The sequence below is a fragment of the Cinclus cinclus genome, chromosome 1, assembly GCF_963662255.1.
Source record: "Cinclus cinclus chromosome 1, bCinCin1.1, whole genome shotgun sequence".
In the NCBI taxonomy this organism is placed as follows: Eukaryota; Metazoa; Chordata; class Aves; order Passeriformes; family Cinclidae; genus Cinclus; species Cinclus cinclus.
Genome location: NC_085046.1, coordinates 19885985 through 19904587, shown reverse-complemented (window position 1 = coordinate 19904587; position 18603 = coordinate 19885985). Strand labels below are relative to the sequence as shown.

Below are 18603 nucleotides of genomic sequence, written 5' to 3'. Positions count from 1 at the left end.
AAAGATATTATTTAATATAAAGACTAAATACCATTAAATTTACCTAGTCTATGAAAAATATCATTACCTAATTTACACTCTGATTTCCAGAAGACTCACTTTCAGTACAACTTATTAGCTCTCATGTTCTTGATAATGACTACAGGTCATAACAGAACTTTCAGAACAGAAAGCACAGTAGCCAACTATTCTAATTCTTAAAGCTACTTGTCAATCTATTGAAAATAAAAGAATTTTTCTTTGAAGAAATTAACAATTAAAAACCAAAATGAATCTGAAGATGAAAAGGTAGGTCAGAAAATATATGAATTGCAAAAATAATACAGTCCATGATATTTTAGGCACAGTTGTTTATTCTTGTTCCATGTTTTAAAACTTGGACTCAGAAAAAATCATAGGAAGTTCTGGGTTTTTACCCTCTCTTCTTTTCCTTTCCACTAAAAGCACCATGGTTACACAGCTTGATTCAATCATCCTTTTCCACAATCACTTCTCCATGAAGCACCCTTCTTCTCTGCCGCAGCATGTGGAAGTAGAGCTGTGGAAATACTTGATCAAAGCATAAAAGAAAGCAAATTAGATTGAAAAATTCAACAGATCACATCATGGAAAACCACAATTTTACAGAATGGTGAACTGAGTATAAATTATAGCACACAGTGGTTTAGTTGATTGAGGTGAATAATAACAAGTCATGAACATTGCAGTGATTTAAAAAAAACAATAATTACTCAAAGGTCAGACAAGGCCTTCTGAATAAATACCCTGTATTCAAGAAACTTCACTCCAATAGTTTCCTTGTAGAAATAGGATTTAACCACATTCGGGTAGTGCTTGAAGACTTCAAATCAGTCCTAAGCATTTTTGAATTAAGACTTCGAGGAGGATACAAATTCACCCTATTTGTTCAAGTCTGAAGTAAGGAGATCTCTCTTCCCTGTCCCTCTGCCATCTATTATATTACTGTCCTGCTGACACAGTCAATCCTTATATTTAATGGCTAGAAAACTAGATTTATTTCTGAAGTGTTGTCACATAAACAGATGTAAAACTGTTAGTAAGTTATCATACCTTAGAATATTTTTTGTTGACTTAAACATCTCTTGTTTGCCTTCATGATTTCTTGGGACAAAAAAGTTCAGTGTGTGTGCATATTGTAAAAGTCCATATTGAAGGTCACCTTCTCAAATGAATACCTTTCATGAAGGCAGATCACAGGCCTTTTAACTTCAGTTTTCCTGCTTTTCAATTCTTCTCACTAATCTGCTGCCTCAATGTACAGATTCTTAAAAATTATATATTCTATTATGAATATTATCTAAAATATTGCATATGCCTAGTTTGGTCTAGCCCTATTCATGGTGGAGTATCCGGTATCTCAGGTTGCTTTCTCCTTGTCTTCACTGCTTAGGTAGCAGTGGAAATAACACTGGAAGTGAGACAGATACTCCATGGCTTTTGGTATGCATGAGTACAAGGACAAACTGATGAAACCAGGGACTGCAGATGTTCAGAGAGGTTTGGGGGGGGTTGATTTCTGTGAAAATTAAATCTTAGAGAATAGTGATTCCACTTTTTCCTGAGCATGCTTGAATGGTGATTTTCCCAAGGTAAATGGTTATTAGTAGCAAAACACCACAGTAAATCTGTGGCACAACTTGCAGGACCATTTTTAAGTCACTACTTCAAAGTGGGAGAGGCACTGGAAAGTCTCAGTGACAAAGTTACAGACATTTCTGTGTGTAAGGAAAAAAGTTTTCATACTTCAGAGTCTGAGAAGTAGTTTCAGCATTTTAATTGAAATTTTTAAGACAGATTATGTTCCTAAGCAGGTCACAAGACAGAAAATTTCAGCCTAACCAATTAAAGCACAGTAAAGCTTGGAACAACAGAAAGAAGGCTTTTACAGTAGAAATTGTTCAATAAATTTTAATACAGGGAGCATTTATAGCATCACTGAAGATTCATTATGTTGTTAAAATGTTTCTACACTTAAACAGTACTTACATGGCACATAAGAGCACATGACAATAATAAGGAAGTAATAGTAGTCAAAGGAGACATTGTATTTGTTGGGAAGTCTCAGTGAAAACATTCCTGTTTTCTTCACATAGGGTAAAGCAGCATATATGGTTAGCAGTTCACCTGCAACTCCAGCAGGATACAAAACGATAAAAAAGTTGTATCTGCATTAAAAAAAAACAAAACAGAAACAACCTTGTGAGAAACACCCCATAAACTTAAAATTTTCCTTTTTAATATTAGTGGCACAGCAATGTATTAAGGTAGCTCCTGTACCAGAATCAAGGACCACGTTTTGACTTGACACAGAGTTGCTTAGATTGACAAGAGAATGCATTCCTCAGTGCTCTCTTTAAAAAACAGTGAAGTATCAAAATGTTCTTATGTCTTTCTAATAAACCAACCCTCAAATTTTTAGTGTCCAATGATGATTTTTTTTTAAATGTGCTTTCTTACTCCTGTTATCACTGACAGGATTCAGACCAGGACTGAATCTCAAATTCAGATGATGCTACATATTTTCATCACAGTGCACACGCACTGGGTCAACTGTATGTACTACAATTTATTTGAAGATAATGAAAATTTTGAAAGACATTGGAAGCCTGTTTTACTCACTACAACATGGGAATACTGCATTTACCACTAATGGAAATTAGAACAAAAAGAGAAAATAAAATGACAGTGTCAGAAACTCATCAGATCAATTTTAAAGTGACATGATGTTCAAATAAAAGGCAAAGTATCCAGCGGAAAGAAAATGTGGTTTGAATGCCAAAGGCCACGTAGGCAGTCACAAAATGAGGATTGTAATCAATAGACTTTGTGCTGTTCTCTCACACAGTGCACCATGGATATGCAGGTTCTCCTAAGGAGCAGTTCTCCAGCTCATACAGGGAACAGCAATGAGAGCTGTCACACAGAAAGAAAGGTACAGTGTGCACTCCCTGACCAAAAGAAATAAGATCCTAAACATCAGCAACTAAGCATGAAACTGCCTCCTAGAAGCAGAAGGGCTTAGAAAACTCACAGAGGGGAATCACAGAATAGTTCAGGTTGGAAAAGACCACAATCTGGTCCAACCTCCCTGCTTGAGCAGGGTTGTCCTAAAGCACATGGCACAGGATTGTGTGCCATGTGTCTGTGTTTCAGATGGTTTCTGAATATCTCCAGTGAGGGAGACACTGGATTGTCTCTCTGGACAATCTGTTCCAGTGCTTGGTCACCTGTACAGTAAATAAGTACTCCTTCATATTCAGGTGGAATTTCCTGTGCATCAGTTTCTGCCCTTTGCCTCTTGTCCTACTGCTTGGCAGCACTAGGAAGAATGTAGATTAGATAAGAAGGAACTGACACCTTATATATAGTTTGTCTCCATGCACTTATAAGGTAAACATCAGAAATTCAATCTCTCTTGGTACTGAATTCATGACCAGTTGTGCTGTTTGCTTATCCATAAATCTTGATGGGATATTTTAGACTCTATGAAAATATATTTCCAAGCGGTTTTTTTACATTAATATTTCAACGTATGTCTCTTCAGTGAGAATGTCAGTTTTCCCTATTGTCTACATTAAGGAAACAAAATTCTGTTATTCAAGGCACACTGACCTGATGGCAAAAAATATTACCTGTCAATGTAATATGTTCTGTTTTTATACATAATTCTTTCTGAAGTCTGTATAAAAAACTACTGATGATAGCCAATTTGGCTATCTTTAGGTTTGTCACTTAGTGCTTAAACAAGTCCTAGGCACTAGCAAAAAGTTAACGTTTTATAAGAATGGACATAAATACCAGACATATCAAAGAAGTGTGTTAGAAGTATCAAATTTGCATTAACTATAAAGCAAAAACAAAGGAAAATAACAAAAAACCTCTTTAAAATAAGAGTTGCCTGTACTGAATGTAGGTTAGATATTTTTCTTCTAACACAGTAAGTCTGCCTTACATGTAGTTTTCAAATAATGACTACATAGAATTCTATTCCAACTAAGTCTCCTGATAAACACACACAGTGCATGTGATCTAGTTGCCAACCTTAAGTATGCTTCAAAATCAGAACACTTTTGATGTGAACACTATTTTGGTTGCGCTAAACTAAGTCAGTATTTAACTTTACTACATGGATGTAATCTTAAAAAAGCTCTGATAAAGCAGGACTTCTTATAAAGTAATAATAACACACATTGAGTGACAGCAACTCCCACATTTTCAAGAAACTAACATCGACAAAGACCAGCACAGGTGCTTAATTTTGGGCACTGTATTCAAAAGCATCATAAAGAATCATACTGCAAATTAAAAGATCACTCCAAAGATAGAGAAAAAAATTAGAGTATGTGAAAGCAGAGTTCAAACTATAAGACACAGAAAGCAAAGAAAAACCATACCACAAAAACCTCAGCTAAAATATTTTTAACATTTTAAACCAAGCAACAATGGTCCCAAGTACAGAAAACAGCTGACTTGCACTTTGCTGACACAAAACTAAAGCTCAAACATCTGCTCTCCTGTGAGTTAGTTCAGCATGCGTGAAACCAACATGCACAGAATCATGAGAAACTCAGTGCAAGACATCTCCACCTGGCCCATTTAATGAAGTATGGCAAATGGTTGAGCAGGTTGAATGTGTAGAAGGAATATCGAGTAATCTCTGTCACAGTCCATACGACCAGAAAAAGAATAACGCTCTCCTCATTCTGGATCTGCAGAGGTATAAAGAACCAACATTTTCTTCATCCTTAGGCTTCTTCTCTGTTCAAACTGCAACAGACTTCTCTTTAAGATACATAGAGCAGAACTAATATCTTGTAAAGAAAGAAAACTTTGGCACAAAAGCGATATGCTGAAACCATTACCATGTACAGTTTATTATCATATGTGCTAACATACAGACATCTGTCAACTGAGCAATCTTCATCCATCATGCAAATATCAAAGTATAAAACCCTATAATTATGCTTATTCCTCCTCTTTATTCTTTACCTATATTCCACTAGACTATCTAACTACCCTTCTTTCATTCATAGTTGATCTACTTGTTTACTTTCTTACTCCTCAAAACAGCAAGAACAACAAAATGCTACAGAAGGTATGTTATTCTCATAAGCACTTTTTAATCATTCTGCATTTCACTACTCCTTTTCCTAGACTTTCTCTTATGTTTTATCTTGCTTCTTCTTCAATGTATAATGCACATTTCCATGAAACTTTAGAGGAAAGTAATTGCTTTATATAACCTACTAACTGGAACTTGGTAACAGAAGATCAAGTTTGGCAGACTTCAGAGAGCTCTAAGATAGTAAAGGAGCTGAAGCACAGACAGCTCGCTAAATGAAGAGTAGTTGGCAGATCAGGAGGCTTTGGGTAAACTCACTCAACAATCCTGTGTAAGGTTTAAGTTCTGAGTCATTAAACTGCCTCATTGGTAGGTAGCACATCTCTGCTGTTTCAAAACACCACCTCTTTTTCACTCTGGGTGAACAAAAAAGCAAAATTCCCCATATACAAGGAAGGCACCTGGTGATCTATTGCAAACACCACCTTCTGTGAGGAAGAATTACACACAAGTAATTTTCTTTCCTTTAAGAGGGGAGGAATTTTGTAATTCACTATGCCTGAAGGCTGAAAAGCTCCAGGGATGTCTGTGACATAGAATAAAGCAACATAAGTTTTGTTAAAACTACAAAAAAATGAAATGATTTTTCAAAATAAAATGCAACAGGGTGACAAACCATAATATATCTCCAAGATGCCGAAAATCCACAACTCTGACAAAAATCAAGAATTGTAAGCACTCATAAAATCGCACCCTCAATGTTTCAGTCAAAGAAGGTGCACTTTTAGCAGAAGGATCACACCAACATCACAGAGAAAATGGAGACATAAAAATAGCACCAAAATCACAAACAAATATCAGCAACTGAAGAGCAAAGACACCCAAAAAAATAAGCAAAGGTAAAGACAGAATTAGGCCGCTCTTTCCCTCATACAATTAGAGACAAACATTGATAAGTCCAACTTGGATTCAAGTCACAGTGCTAAATCTAAGCAGAAGATCTTTAAATAAGTATGCAGAGAATTCCTATCTCCTGCCTTGCAAATCTGCAGTCAAGTGGGGAGGTCTGGCTCTGGCTATTATCACTGATGTCCCTCTCACCACCTAAAGTGACCCTGAACATTCATGCCTGCTAAGCAATAACAGCATGAAATACAATCAGACACACATTCAAAAGTATTTCTTTTTGGACACAGCTTGGTCTACAGCAGCGTAGATAGAAGAAATAAAAGAAATTGCTGGATATTCTAAAGATTTAGTTCATGACAGATAATAAAAAATGGCAAAATGCAGTGCCATAGTCCGGCTCATGTGCATACATTCAATATAAAAATCTTATTAATCTTTAAGACATTTTGCCTTAGAGAAAAATAGAAAAAGTTTAAAAAACAAAAGCAAACAAAAAAGAAACCAAAAAAACAAAACAAGAAAAAAGAGAAACCAAAAAGCCCCTATGAAAAGCCTATTTAATTTATTCTATGTTAAGAAAATAGACAGTAAAGGAAAAGATGCAGTGTAGAAAACAAATCCTCTTGTGAAATGAAATGAAGGTTTGATAACAGAGGCAGGTGCTAGGATAATCTATCTGCAGAAAGGCCTATGCCATCTGCTGGCGAGACAGTTTAATGGCTCAGCTTTTAAAGTTCTGAAGAAATTCAGGAGCACAAAATCTATCACTTAAGTATTTTACATAGCTTTCATAGAAAGCACACCTCACAAACTGAACCTAATGTCCTACCTACTAGTTGTGAACTGCTTGTTTCATTCTGCTGATGGGTCACTAGCCTTCCAACAGCCACCTACAGCCAGGCAAATAAACCATTGTCATTTACACAGGTCCTTAAGTGCCATTGTGACATACTGGATGTCACCGAATGTTAATACTACCATAACATTAAAATTTTGAGAAGGTTTCTAAACACCTGCAAAATTGCAACCATGTTTATCCATGTGAATTAAATTTAAGACATAAATTGAAAGACATAATTTTACATTTTATTTAGATTAATTTAGCAATTGCTAATTAAAATTTTTGAAAGGGAACAGTTAACACTAAGGTAGTTTTGCTTGTAAATAATAGGAGTAGTCATTGATTTCATTTAGGCAGACCACAGAGGGCACGATGCTGAAGGCAGTGTTGATACACAGCTAAGACCCAGACTCAAGTCTTCTGGCAAGAATCACACAAATTCTATTTTGTAACCCTAAATTCCAAAATTGTACTCAAATATGTAAGCATTCTCTACTGGAGTATCATTAATTTTTAGACTAGTCTTCCTTGTGAAATGAGAACTGTAGTAACAGCTTCTCCTTAAAAGCAATCAAAACATAATTTGCTCACACACGTACCTGTTTTATACTATGTGCAATGAACCACACCATGAAGATTCTTGAACTCACTTGGACCCCAGTCACAAGCACAGATGTGCGAACTATTCCTTAAAAAGAGAAACATGTTATCTCTGTTCCACAATTCATGTTTTAACTAGTTACAGGAGAAACTAAAACAAAGAACTCACCAACTGCACAGTGGATTACCTGTGAATAAAAATAAGTCAGAGGTTACTGACATGCAGCATGTTACTAGCTACTCTATAAACATGGCCTTTTGATATTAACATAAACCTAGTCTCAATTCTGGTATTTTTGTCTCCCACTAACAGTCTTAAAAAGAAATATATGGCAGAGCCCTGGCAATCAGTGTTGGGTGGTCTCAATATCTGAGCTGTGCAAATACATGAAAGACACTTGTTTTCCTAATTAATTGTAAATATTAGATTTAGATACTCACAAAGCATTTTATTCAACTTGTAAGCTTCTCTTCCTTTACCTTATTCAAAGAAGAATTTTACAGGACAGTGTAGAGGAAATCATATAAGGAATGCTAAACACACAGCAATCTTTAAATACTCTGCATTCATTACAGATTAATAACATTATTATACTTCTGTAAATGACAGCTATGAAACTTTAGATACAGTGCACTTTCTGGTCAGTAATATTTAGCAAATAAAGTCCTTTTCATTGTTTTGGCAGGGATGAATAGAACTACTTACTGTGAAAGTTTAACAGTACAAAAGCCTATATACAGCTGGTGACATGATTTTAACAACCTGAACTAGAGATGTTGTAGGCAGATCGAGGAAAAAAAAGTTAAAATGCAGATAGACATTCTTTGTTGTGCCTGGGAAAGAACTGCAAGTTCTCCATAAACCTAGCAATAAAGCTTCTTCCACAGATGTACCAGAACTGAGACCACTAGTGTATAGTTTGCAAAAGTATTACTTAAAGAATACTTTGCACATCTTGCACAGACCCCCTTGCAATGGATTATCTGGGGTTTGTGAATCCCATCTTGAAATAAGCAGAAGCAGGAAAGGCACAGGAGGATAATAAGTCCAGTATAAAGAACATAAAGTAAGCTATAATCTCTAAGATGGTGATATCTTCTACACTAGAGGGTTGATCTGCTGGCTGTAGTACCTTCAAGATTTTGCCTTTTGAATTAAAAACTCTCAAATCAAAGCAGTTCCCAGGCACTGATTTAAAGAAATGTTAGAATTAAGTTTGAATAACACGTGCCCACTTGTTTCAAGTAATCACCTTGCCCCACCCCCAAAACTTCATTAAATAGGAAAGTAAAAAGGACTTTTAGAACTAATATATTTTCATTTCAAATTCAGGATAATAATGTGTTTTACCTATGATATGCAGAATCCAGTAAAGCAAACTAATGTTTAAAATTTACCTCAAGCAAAGCAAATGTCTGGAAAAATTTAAGCGTCTTTTGAACGCTTCTGAATAAGCCTCTATGTGTTCCTTTCTGTATATAAAACCGCACCATGGCAATACCTAATACCAGCCACCTATAAAAGAAAGAGAATGGATACATTTCAAATTAGAATTCTAAAAATATCCATCCATCGTAAATAATTTAGCAGATTATTTTTCTTCACAGATTAACTTTGATTCTTCACTTGTCAGTGTTCTTGGATCATAAAAATATCTTTTAGACATAAATAGCATATAATATTATGTACACATTACACTCATCTATTTACTTGGAAAATAATGGAAAATAACTTGCTGCCTTCTGAGTATTGATGTAACTGAGGGAACCCCCCGAAAACCACCCATCTATCAGACTTTTCTCTAGAAGTCACTACATATTTTTACTATTAAATCCTCATGCATCTTGACTATTAAATACTGCTATTTGAAACCACATGATGAGCTTGGCACTGAAGTCACTGTTTGGGTTGCAAGCTTGTAAAAGTAAAGGACTGGAATTTATGCACATTGGTTTTACATTTTTCACAGCCCCTCAACTCACTGATTTCAGGACTGATTAGTGATCTTAACACTCCTGTTTGTGATCGTCCAAATGAAGTTATCACTAGTTATGTTTTTCAAAGTGTTGAGAAGTGTTTTAAAAGTTGACTTACAAATCAAGACTCCAAAGTGCTGGAAGATGGGTGTTCTATGCTCCTGACTTCCAGAAGCAGATATATTTAACTAGCACATTAGAGCAGGTTGGATAAATTTATTTTATTTGTTTTAGGAGACTGAACAATGATGCCAACTAATAACTTTTTCCATGTAAAAGAAAAAAAAAAGTAACAGCATTGTTTAATCATAGTAGAATTTGACATAAAACTTAAATTGAGATTTAGGATGGAAATGGAGATTAAAAATAAACAAAAACATCTAAACTGTGGGTTGATCCCACCACCAGCCAAGACTGTAAAATAATCCAAGGCATGAGGAATTCCTTCCAGGTAATAAACCTATTTTTATATAATAAAGATTTTCAAAACAGTGTACTAAATCTTCCTTAATCATGGGATTGATTGGGTAGGAATGGACCTTAGAGATCATCTAGTTCCAACTTCCTCTGCCATAAGCAGGGACACCTTTCACTAGACAAGGTCACTCAAGGCTCCATCCAACCTGGTTTTGAACACTTCCAGGAGTAGGACAGCCACAGGTTCTTTGGGGAACCTCTGCAAGTTACTCACCACCCTCTGAGTAAAGAATTTCTGCCCTCTTTCAGTTTAAAGCCACTATTCCTTTTTCTGTCACTATAGGCTCTCGTGAAAACTCCCTCTCCAGCCCTCTTGTGGGCTCCCTTCAGGAACTGAAAGGTCACAATTATGTTACCCTGGAGCCTTCCATTCTCCAGAGTGAAAAAGCCCAACTGTCTCAGCCTTTCAGACCTATACCTCATTCTTAAAACATTGCATTAGCAAGAAGACTGAAAACTTCAGGTTTCAATCCAAAAAGATGAAAAAAGTATAAAAATTCTTTAACATAGACGTAGGCATAACTAGAGCTATGGATGGCTATTTTGAGTGGTCAAAATAAAAATCAAAAATGACAAAAATTTTAGTTTAATGTCTTCTGTGATGTTGCTGGGAACAATTACTCAGTCCTTTCATTCTTCATAAAGCCATAGTAAGTATATTCTACAGCAACATGAGCTCTGGCTAAGGAAGGGCCCAAGTGACAAAGCAGAGGGGTCTCAGAAATACTCAGAGGCAGATTCAGAGAGATAATAAACATTCAGAGAAACATTTACTTAAACATTTGGATAAATATTGAGCTTATCTACTCGTAGTCCTCCCTGAGCATAAGGTATAGACTAGCACTGGAAACAGGGTACCTGGAAATAGTAATCTTTGGTAAGATCCACGCTGCTGTAACAGTGTGAGAGCTGCCTGGATCCTGACAGCTCCCCACTCACCTCGGATGGCACGGACTTCATATCAGCCCCTTAACAACCCCTACGCAGGGCGGCCACTGCTATGCAGTCACTTGGCGTGCCCCATTCCAGCACTCCATGACAGCATTTCAAACTCACATAGAGTTAGTCAGGCTTCCCCACACTGCAGGAATGATTCCCCTCTTTGATCCCTTCTACTTTAAGCCCATGAATCCGATCTGTCAGCACTCCAAAATTTTCCCCTGCAAGTGTTACTTAGATTTTGTAACCGATTTTAAATATGAGTGCATTTATTTCAGGTTGTCTCCCACCACTGTGGAAATGAGGAATTACTGGAATATCACTGGTAGTCTTTCACAGTGGAGCTGCCCTGTTTTATAGCGAAGTGTTTGACAAGAGGAAGGTGACAGTGAGCTTGCATCCAGCTGGCAGCACAAACATGGCAGCAACAGCTCTGTCTGAGGTTTAGACTGAGAAGCCATAATACATTAAACCTAACGGCATTTTCTGCATCTCATTCCACAACCAAAGCACTGCAGAGAGAAGTAATCTTGGACTACACTCAAAGACAGCAAATGCATTTTTCTTAAATGATTTTTTATGTGGACATAAATTGCTGTAGATAGATTTATTTAGCTGTCAGTGGCTTTGACTTTGTATCTCAGGAAAGTCCTTGTACTGATTATTACGAGTCACCGGGAAACGGAAAACACTTTCTGTAATAAAGGCAGCATCTCCAGTTGGGACTTTCAGCAATACTGAGTATTTATCTGTCATTTCAGACTCTTAAATATGTTTAGAAACAAAGATAAGCTGCAGGATTTTTTTTTTTATTAGAATGGTTGTTAACATGTAGTTATGCACTCGTCTGTTAAAACTCCAGAAATTTTGCTAAACTGATCTGCCTGGACAACTGGACAAATATTCTGTTATATACAAATATACTGTTCTAGTTAAATATCTATCCTGTGTAGTGTCTATGTACAGCTGTATTTCAAATATGTATTTTTCTTTTAAATTATACCCATAAGTGATTATAAGAATTTATTCCCATCTCTTTTTTCACTGTTTCGACATAAAAATCCAATTTTGTATGTCTTGATTTCTTTTGATATTAATGGAAAATAGGAGAGAAGGAAGTGGGACATATTTTAACAGCACCTAAGGTCAAAACTAATATGATTCGATAATCTTTTAGAGATAGAGAAAAGTCAGTGGCAAGAGTCAGTGTTCATTAGCAAATTCACACACGGAGCACAAGACTGGTAATTCAATGAGGAAATATTAACTGCACGTAAAAGCACTTTTCAAAAAGTGCCGCAGTAATGCATGAACAGACTTGAATACTTATTCAAGATCCACAGTTGCTAGTGAGAAGAAAGCCATTACGATCACATTCCTGGCTTTTTCCAGTAGTGCTTGAGCTCCCGCCTCAACTGCGGTGTGCTAGTTTTAGTCTATGGGATTCAAAGGGCAGTGAGATCACCCATCAGTAACCAAAGTAAAACTGTTCCCATGATGAATGTCACACTAGAAGTTACAATTTTTTTTTTTTTTAATTCTTAGCTTTCTTTTAAGCATGTGGAAATGAACAGGTTGGGTTTTTTCCTCCAAGAGTAAGTGAACAGGGAAAATTTTCAATATGCGCTCCGAGCGCTAACAGCATAAACCTGACTGCTCTTACCACCCGTTATTCCAAACAAATACCCTCCTTCCTCACGTAAAGCCTCGCAGCACGGAGCAGAAGCGCAGATGAACCTCGCGGGCTACTGCAGCTCTGTCCCCCCCGCCGGCCCCCGCTCATCGCCGGTGCCCGCGGGCCGCGCTGGCTTTGGACAGCTCTGCCTGCCGGGAGCCGGGGCGGGCTCTGCTCGCTCGGACCCGGGCGCACCGCCCCGCGCGGCACCCGGCCCCGCAGCCCCCGGCGGCACCGAGGAGCGCTCTCGGCTCCCCGCGGGCGGCCAGCAGCCCCCGGCGCATCCGGCGAGGCCGAGCCGAGGGACGCGGCTCCCCCGCCCGGCGTTCCGCTCCCGGCTATACTTAACCTCCGCGGCGGGCGCGGGGTGACTCGCCGGCGGCTGGCAGCGCTGCACCGTATTAGGCAATGCCCGGCAGGCGAGGAGAGCCCCGCTGCCGCTGCCGGAGGCTCCCCCGCGTCCCGGCTCTCCCGCCCGGCCCCGCCGCCCCCGCTCCGCCGCTCCGCGCCCGCTCACCCCGCGGTCATGGCGACGTTGTAGAAGATGAGCCAAGTCGTGGCCAGGACGCCCAGCTTCTTCTTCTTGCCGTTCTCCTTCTCCTCCACCGCGCCGTTGCCGCCTCCGTCCTCCTCGCTGGACGCCATGGTTCCCCGGCCGGGAACGCGGCGCACACGGCGGGGAGGAGGGGCTCCCTCCGCGGCGGGGCTGGGGCCGCGCTGACAGCCGGACCGAGCGCTGTCTCTCACCCCATCTGTCTTCCCCGAGGGCCGCTGCCGCCGCCGCCAGCGGCTCACATGGCCCGGCGCGCTCCTCCCTCCGCGCCGCGGGTCTCCCCGGGTCAGCCGGAGCCTGCGGGAGCGGGGGAGCCTCCATCGGCGGGGGGATCCTGCTGGGATGGTACCTGGCCTTGCTGCTGACCGTCAGGCAGCAGCAGGGGGCACAGCAGTGGGCACAGCACACCTCAGAAGAAGTGACAGAAAATAGCGCGGTTCTTGGAAACACAGAAATGTCTGTCTGAGATTGAGCACCTGGGAGTCTGGCCAGAGACCGATTGGTGGGAATATGCCCAGCGCACCTCAGAGGCCAAACAGCCACCTGCCAGGTGACCTCGAGAGTCCGGTGGGTCTCCATAAATACCACCCTCAATACATGAGGAAGACCAAGGCTCACACTGAGAAGGGGAAATTTCTTCCAAGGCCCTGAAGAGCAGCCAGGTGGCAGACTGAAGGATGAGATTTGGATGTGCGCGTTACCTTGCAAACGTCTGCTCTCTGTGCAAGTGCACAAGAAAGCTAAGGCAGCACGGCTGGGACTGGCTCTGGAAGGGGGACAGCCTTAGCCTGAGCTAATGTGACATGATGCTTCAAAAGCATGAGCTGCACTCACCATCCTGACACCAGGCTCAGTCTCTGCTAGCCTGGGGATTCAGGCTCCTCATTTCCACTGCTAAGTGTGGACCATGGCCTCTTAGCCCAAATACCTCAGACCCAGGCATATACAGACAGAAGAATTCCAAAACTGGGTTAGGATGTCTTTGAAATGCTACTTGTTCAGTAGAATTTAAAGAGTCCAAGTCTATCTACTTTAGAATGGGTTTGGTATGTCAGTGTCAAAGACACCTGGATGTCTCAGGTCGAGGGCCTTCGTGTAAAGATAAGCAGATGTGCCAAACAAAACCTAAGTCTCTCCCTCCTCACCAAAGCACACAAGCAGAGGTTCATCTTTCAGCCTCAAAACACATGCCCACCGGCAACAGCAAAATATAATGTGCAAAAGGAGTAGCTGGCAAAAGAGCACATTATATATGCTAGCAAGATTACAGTAGGTACCAATATTATACATGTACAGATGCTTTTTGTGTTCAAGTCATAAATATAATCCAGTTTGAGAATCCTGTAGTTAAAAAATCAAGACAAAGAATTTACACACGGGATTGAATGACCCAACTCAGAAGTTTTTGCTAATACAGGTTAATCTAAGCCTATGTGTCATCTCAGTGTGACAGCTATTAATTGGTTTAAACTGTAGTTTTCCAAAATATTTTCAGTATTTATTATTTTAATTCTGAATATTCTTGCCATCTAACTTACACGTTTTCTCCACTTAAATTCCTCTTCTCTCTTCAAACCATTCTAACTTTTTTGGCTTTGACAATGTAGTGTGGAAAGAGGAATCAAAAATTAACCACATACTATGAATAAAGTGTTTTTTATTTTTTCATTTGATTTTGTCAATTTATGAATTTTTTAACTGATGAAGACTTTCTTAAATTATGATACATGGAGAAAGGCATGACTTGAACACAACTTTTAATATGAGGTTTTATTTTTTATTACTTTTAGCTGTCCTTTGCCATTTTTCTTTTGAGATTTTTTCCACAGAAGATTTGAGGCAACAAATCCTGTTGTCTTTTTGAAGTAAAAATTTTCCATTTTTAAATACTTTCTTGGATGTTTTCCATGCTTTTGCCCAGAATCTTTTGAAATTTGATAAGCAGTGTTTGTCTAATTCTCATTAGAATTCTGTATTACTTTCTTTCCCCTATATATTTGCTCAAATTTATTGATTTTGGATGCATGTGTTACCTGTAATGATGACTAGGTTTGTCTTCAGTTAATTTGGTCAATTCAGAACTTAGTATTGAGGATAAGCATCTCAATGTGTTTGCTCTAATATTGTGTTTACTATTTATTAATCTTACAGTTTCTCTTGCTATCACACTACTCATACACCCAATTGATGGAAACTTTCTGAATATCCCCATAATCTTTTCTTGGATTTAAATAAACAAAACATTTTTTTTCCATTTGCTGGTTTTGTCATCCCCATTTGGCTATGTATCCCAAAAACTTTTTAAAGTATTAAGCACAAAACATATTGCAGAACTTTCATAAACACCCCACTGCTCTAATTTTGCTGTAATAAACTTGCTCCTTGTTTCCACTTCCCATGTTTTAATCCATGGAGATATTTTATTCCTTAATCTGTAGCTACTTCATATTCTAGGTAACTCCTGTGTGACATTTTTTCAGCGGCACTTTCAAATCATATTTGTTGTGTTAATGATTTTTTTACAAATCTGTTTTAATAATTATATGTTTCAGGAATTGCAATAAATTAGTTGAAATGTAATTTATTTTTCATAAATTTCCTACTGATATTCTTGAAATCATGATTTCTGTCAATTACAAGATATATATTAGTAATTACTAGTCTTTATTTTCTGAATCCTTTATTTAAATTTGATAAAGTGTCAGCTATTTTCAAAGCATTAAATAGAGTTGCTCTGCTTAATTAGAAACAATGTTCTTTTATAGTAGCAAAATTATTTCATCTAATATTTCAACTTTGGCTAGCACCTTTTGACCCTCAAAAAAATCTCAAAATGATTCATACGACAGATTTTCTTTACTTACAGAAATTTAATCTATAGTGGTGAATAGGCTTATATAGTAATTATCTAAATCAGTTATCTGTATATTGAATATAAATATTTTAAAATCAGTTAGGACTGGCTTATCAATTTAGGTGAATCTGCTGTTATTCAAACACAAACCAACCTTTCCAATAAATTTCGAGACAGTCTTTTATGTTGTAGGTGAGAGCATCATTGTGTTTCATATTCATTCTCAGCCTTCCCTGGCAATTTACCTTTATTTACTCTAGTTCCAAATCAGCAACATTGCTATACTACAGAAACGAAGTGTTTTCATAGTCTTCTTCATGATTGATATTATCAATATATATTTTACTTCTAGATTCCTATTACACACACAGATATTCAAAACCTTATAAAGCTGAATGGTTTACACTTGCAATCTACTTCCAGAAATACAAAGTGAAGCTTATATGAGATTGTTTTCTAATGAAATGTTCTACAGTGCTTTGGGTTTTTTATTACAAAATTTATCTATTCAATATGGAAGCACTTCTAGGGAATGAAAAATTGTAGTGCTCTGAAAATAATATAATGAGTTATCAGCTCCACTATCACAGGGGAAGGTCATCTACTGAATGCTTCAAGAACTACTTGACATGATCCCTGCAGAATTACCTTTATACTTCAGACTATTCAAACGTTAGACAGTAACTAAAAATTCTGGAAAGAGGAATTTGTTATAAAATTGAACAGCTTCAATTCTGCTTGTCCTTTTGCCCTGTCTTCAGTTAATGTTCCCAACACAATGCAAGAATAATGTGTTTAGGCAACAGACTTTGTATATACTACTTCCACACTATTCTAGGTTTATGCTATGTAGGAATCAATGAGACATTCAAGAATAAATGCAAGTAAACAGAATTTTGTCTAAATTGAACATTGTGTGTGTGCGTGTGTGCGTGTGTGTGTCTTTTTGTGTATTCATCCAGGTGTGTATATCTACTATTTAATTTACTATGCTAAGAATTTGGTATAAGATGCTTTCAAAAGATGTGGTGTAGAATGGATTGCATAAATCTTGTGGGAAGAACTAGAATATCTCATATTTGGCACTTCTGAAGCAGTTGGAGTTTTGCACTGTTACTGCAAAATAAATGATTCATATCAAGCCTCTGACTGTACAGCTCAGTAGTCAGCAAAGGAAAAGAAGTGTCATGAACACATGCTGAAGTTGAATTTTATATTTCTGTTATAAAAATAGAAAAATTCTGGTATGAACATTTTAATTTTTTTCGCTTGAAAACTTGATTCTACATACCTGAAACCCATTGGTTTATTAAATATTCTGAAAAGCACATTGACATTAATGACATTAAGTCTGGGATGCACTTATGTATTGTTCTATTTAATCCTCTCCAGGAACAAAACCATAATGCAAACTGCAATTTTAAAGGACAAACACATGTTAAAGGGAGATGACTGTCCTGCTCATTTGAGTTTGGTTTATATGAGTTTTTGATTTATACAAACTCAGTGTACTTTTTGCTATAATGGACTTATTGAACTCTGTACAACAATTATTTTCTTTATGGGATATTTTAGAAATGACATGATCTGCACAGCTGGAATCTGCACACTCAGACTGGCTGTATCAAGAAGGTAACCTCATTCTAATATTCTAATTGTGTGTGTGTATATGTATATATATATATATATATATATATTAAAACTGAAATTAGTACTATTAACTTCAATGTGAGTAAAATAAAATACACTTTGGAAATTAACTGGTAGCATAAATATATTCTTAAATTCCCTTTTCTATATTATGCAATAAAAGTAATATTCTTCTAATAAAGAAGCATTTCTACCTTGCCCTAGAGACATCAGGAAAATCTTTCAGAGGGTTTCACAAAAAACACCTCAATAATACCAAAAAATTCCTTCTGATTTTCTGTATATTTCAAAGGTAGCTTGCTTACAATCTCTATAGAGGAGACCACTTACATTATTAGTTTCAGTGCAGACACAATCTAAGCTTCTTAGTTTTATTTCAAGAGCTTGAGTTAAAAAGAGCTCTTTATCAAGTGAGTAGTGTTCCAGTCTGATGCCCAACAGGACATGCCCGTTGTGGTCAGTAGAAGTATTTCTATTTCCTTCTTCAAAGAGTGGTGGAGAACAAAAAGATTAATTTTAACCTCATCATTGGCTGAAAACTGGTCAGAGTTATCAGCATGAAAAAGGCACCATACTGGGTAGTCAGTTTGGCCACACAGAACAGGTGTTTGTGCCAAAAAAAGCACAAGGACAAGTGGTTCCCTACAGCAGTGTTGGGTAGCTGGCACAGAGTGATGCTCTGGCCAGCATCCCCAGGCACCCAGATATCCCAGCAGCCAGCTCCTTACAGGTTATCTGCCTTTCACAGATATATCACAATACATTACCATATGATTACTCAAGCAAATAGCAGAAACACATTTTTGTGTTTGACCTAAATGAACTTGATATCTAAAATTATTTAACAAAATTTCAGTGTAAATATATGAAAAATTACTTCATGTGAGTTGCTTTCAAATTACTGCTTTGAATTCAGAGAGACTGAGAAAGATATAACCCCTTGTTTCTGGCATCCATGTGCAACTATTAACTAGAAGGTCGCACATCGCAATTTTTAACGTGGTTGGGGCAAAATGAATTATTTTATAAAATTTATTAGTAGAAT

General features: G+C 37.8%; 1 protein-coding gene across 1 annotated transcript; it reads right to left on the bottom strand.

Annotated features, from left to right (window-relative positions):
* Positions 1–466: 466 nt before the first annotated feature.
* On the bottom strand, positions 467–13146 carry HACD1 (3-hydroxyacyl-CoA dehydratase 1). Its single transcript, XM_062494510.1, has 7 exons — positions 13019–13146; positions 8832–8949; positions 7603–7621; positions 7433–7521; positions 4609–4730; positions 2008–2186; positions 467–549 (listed from the first exon to the last, which is right to left on the bottom strand). The coding sequence occupies exons 1-7, from the start codon at positions 13144–13146 to the stop codon at positions 467–469; spliced, it is 738 nt and encodes a 245-aa protein (XP_062350494.1).
* Between the last annotated feature and the right edge of the window lie 5457 nt (positions 13147–18603).

Coding starts and splice junctions, on each gene's coding strand:
- HACD1 (XM_062494510.1), bottom strand. CDS start 13,146: ATGGCGTCCAGCGAGGAGGACGGAGGCGGCAACGGCGCGGTGGAGGAG. Junction 4,731..7,432: donor TTGCACATAGTATAAAACAG/GTACGTGTGTGA, acceptor ATACCTCTGCAG/ATCCAGAATGAGGAGAGCGT. Junction 550..2,007: donor CATGTGCTCTTATGTGCCAT/GTAAGTACTGTT, acceptor GCTTTGATCAAG/TATTTCCACAGCTCTACTTC.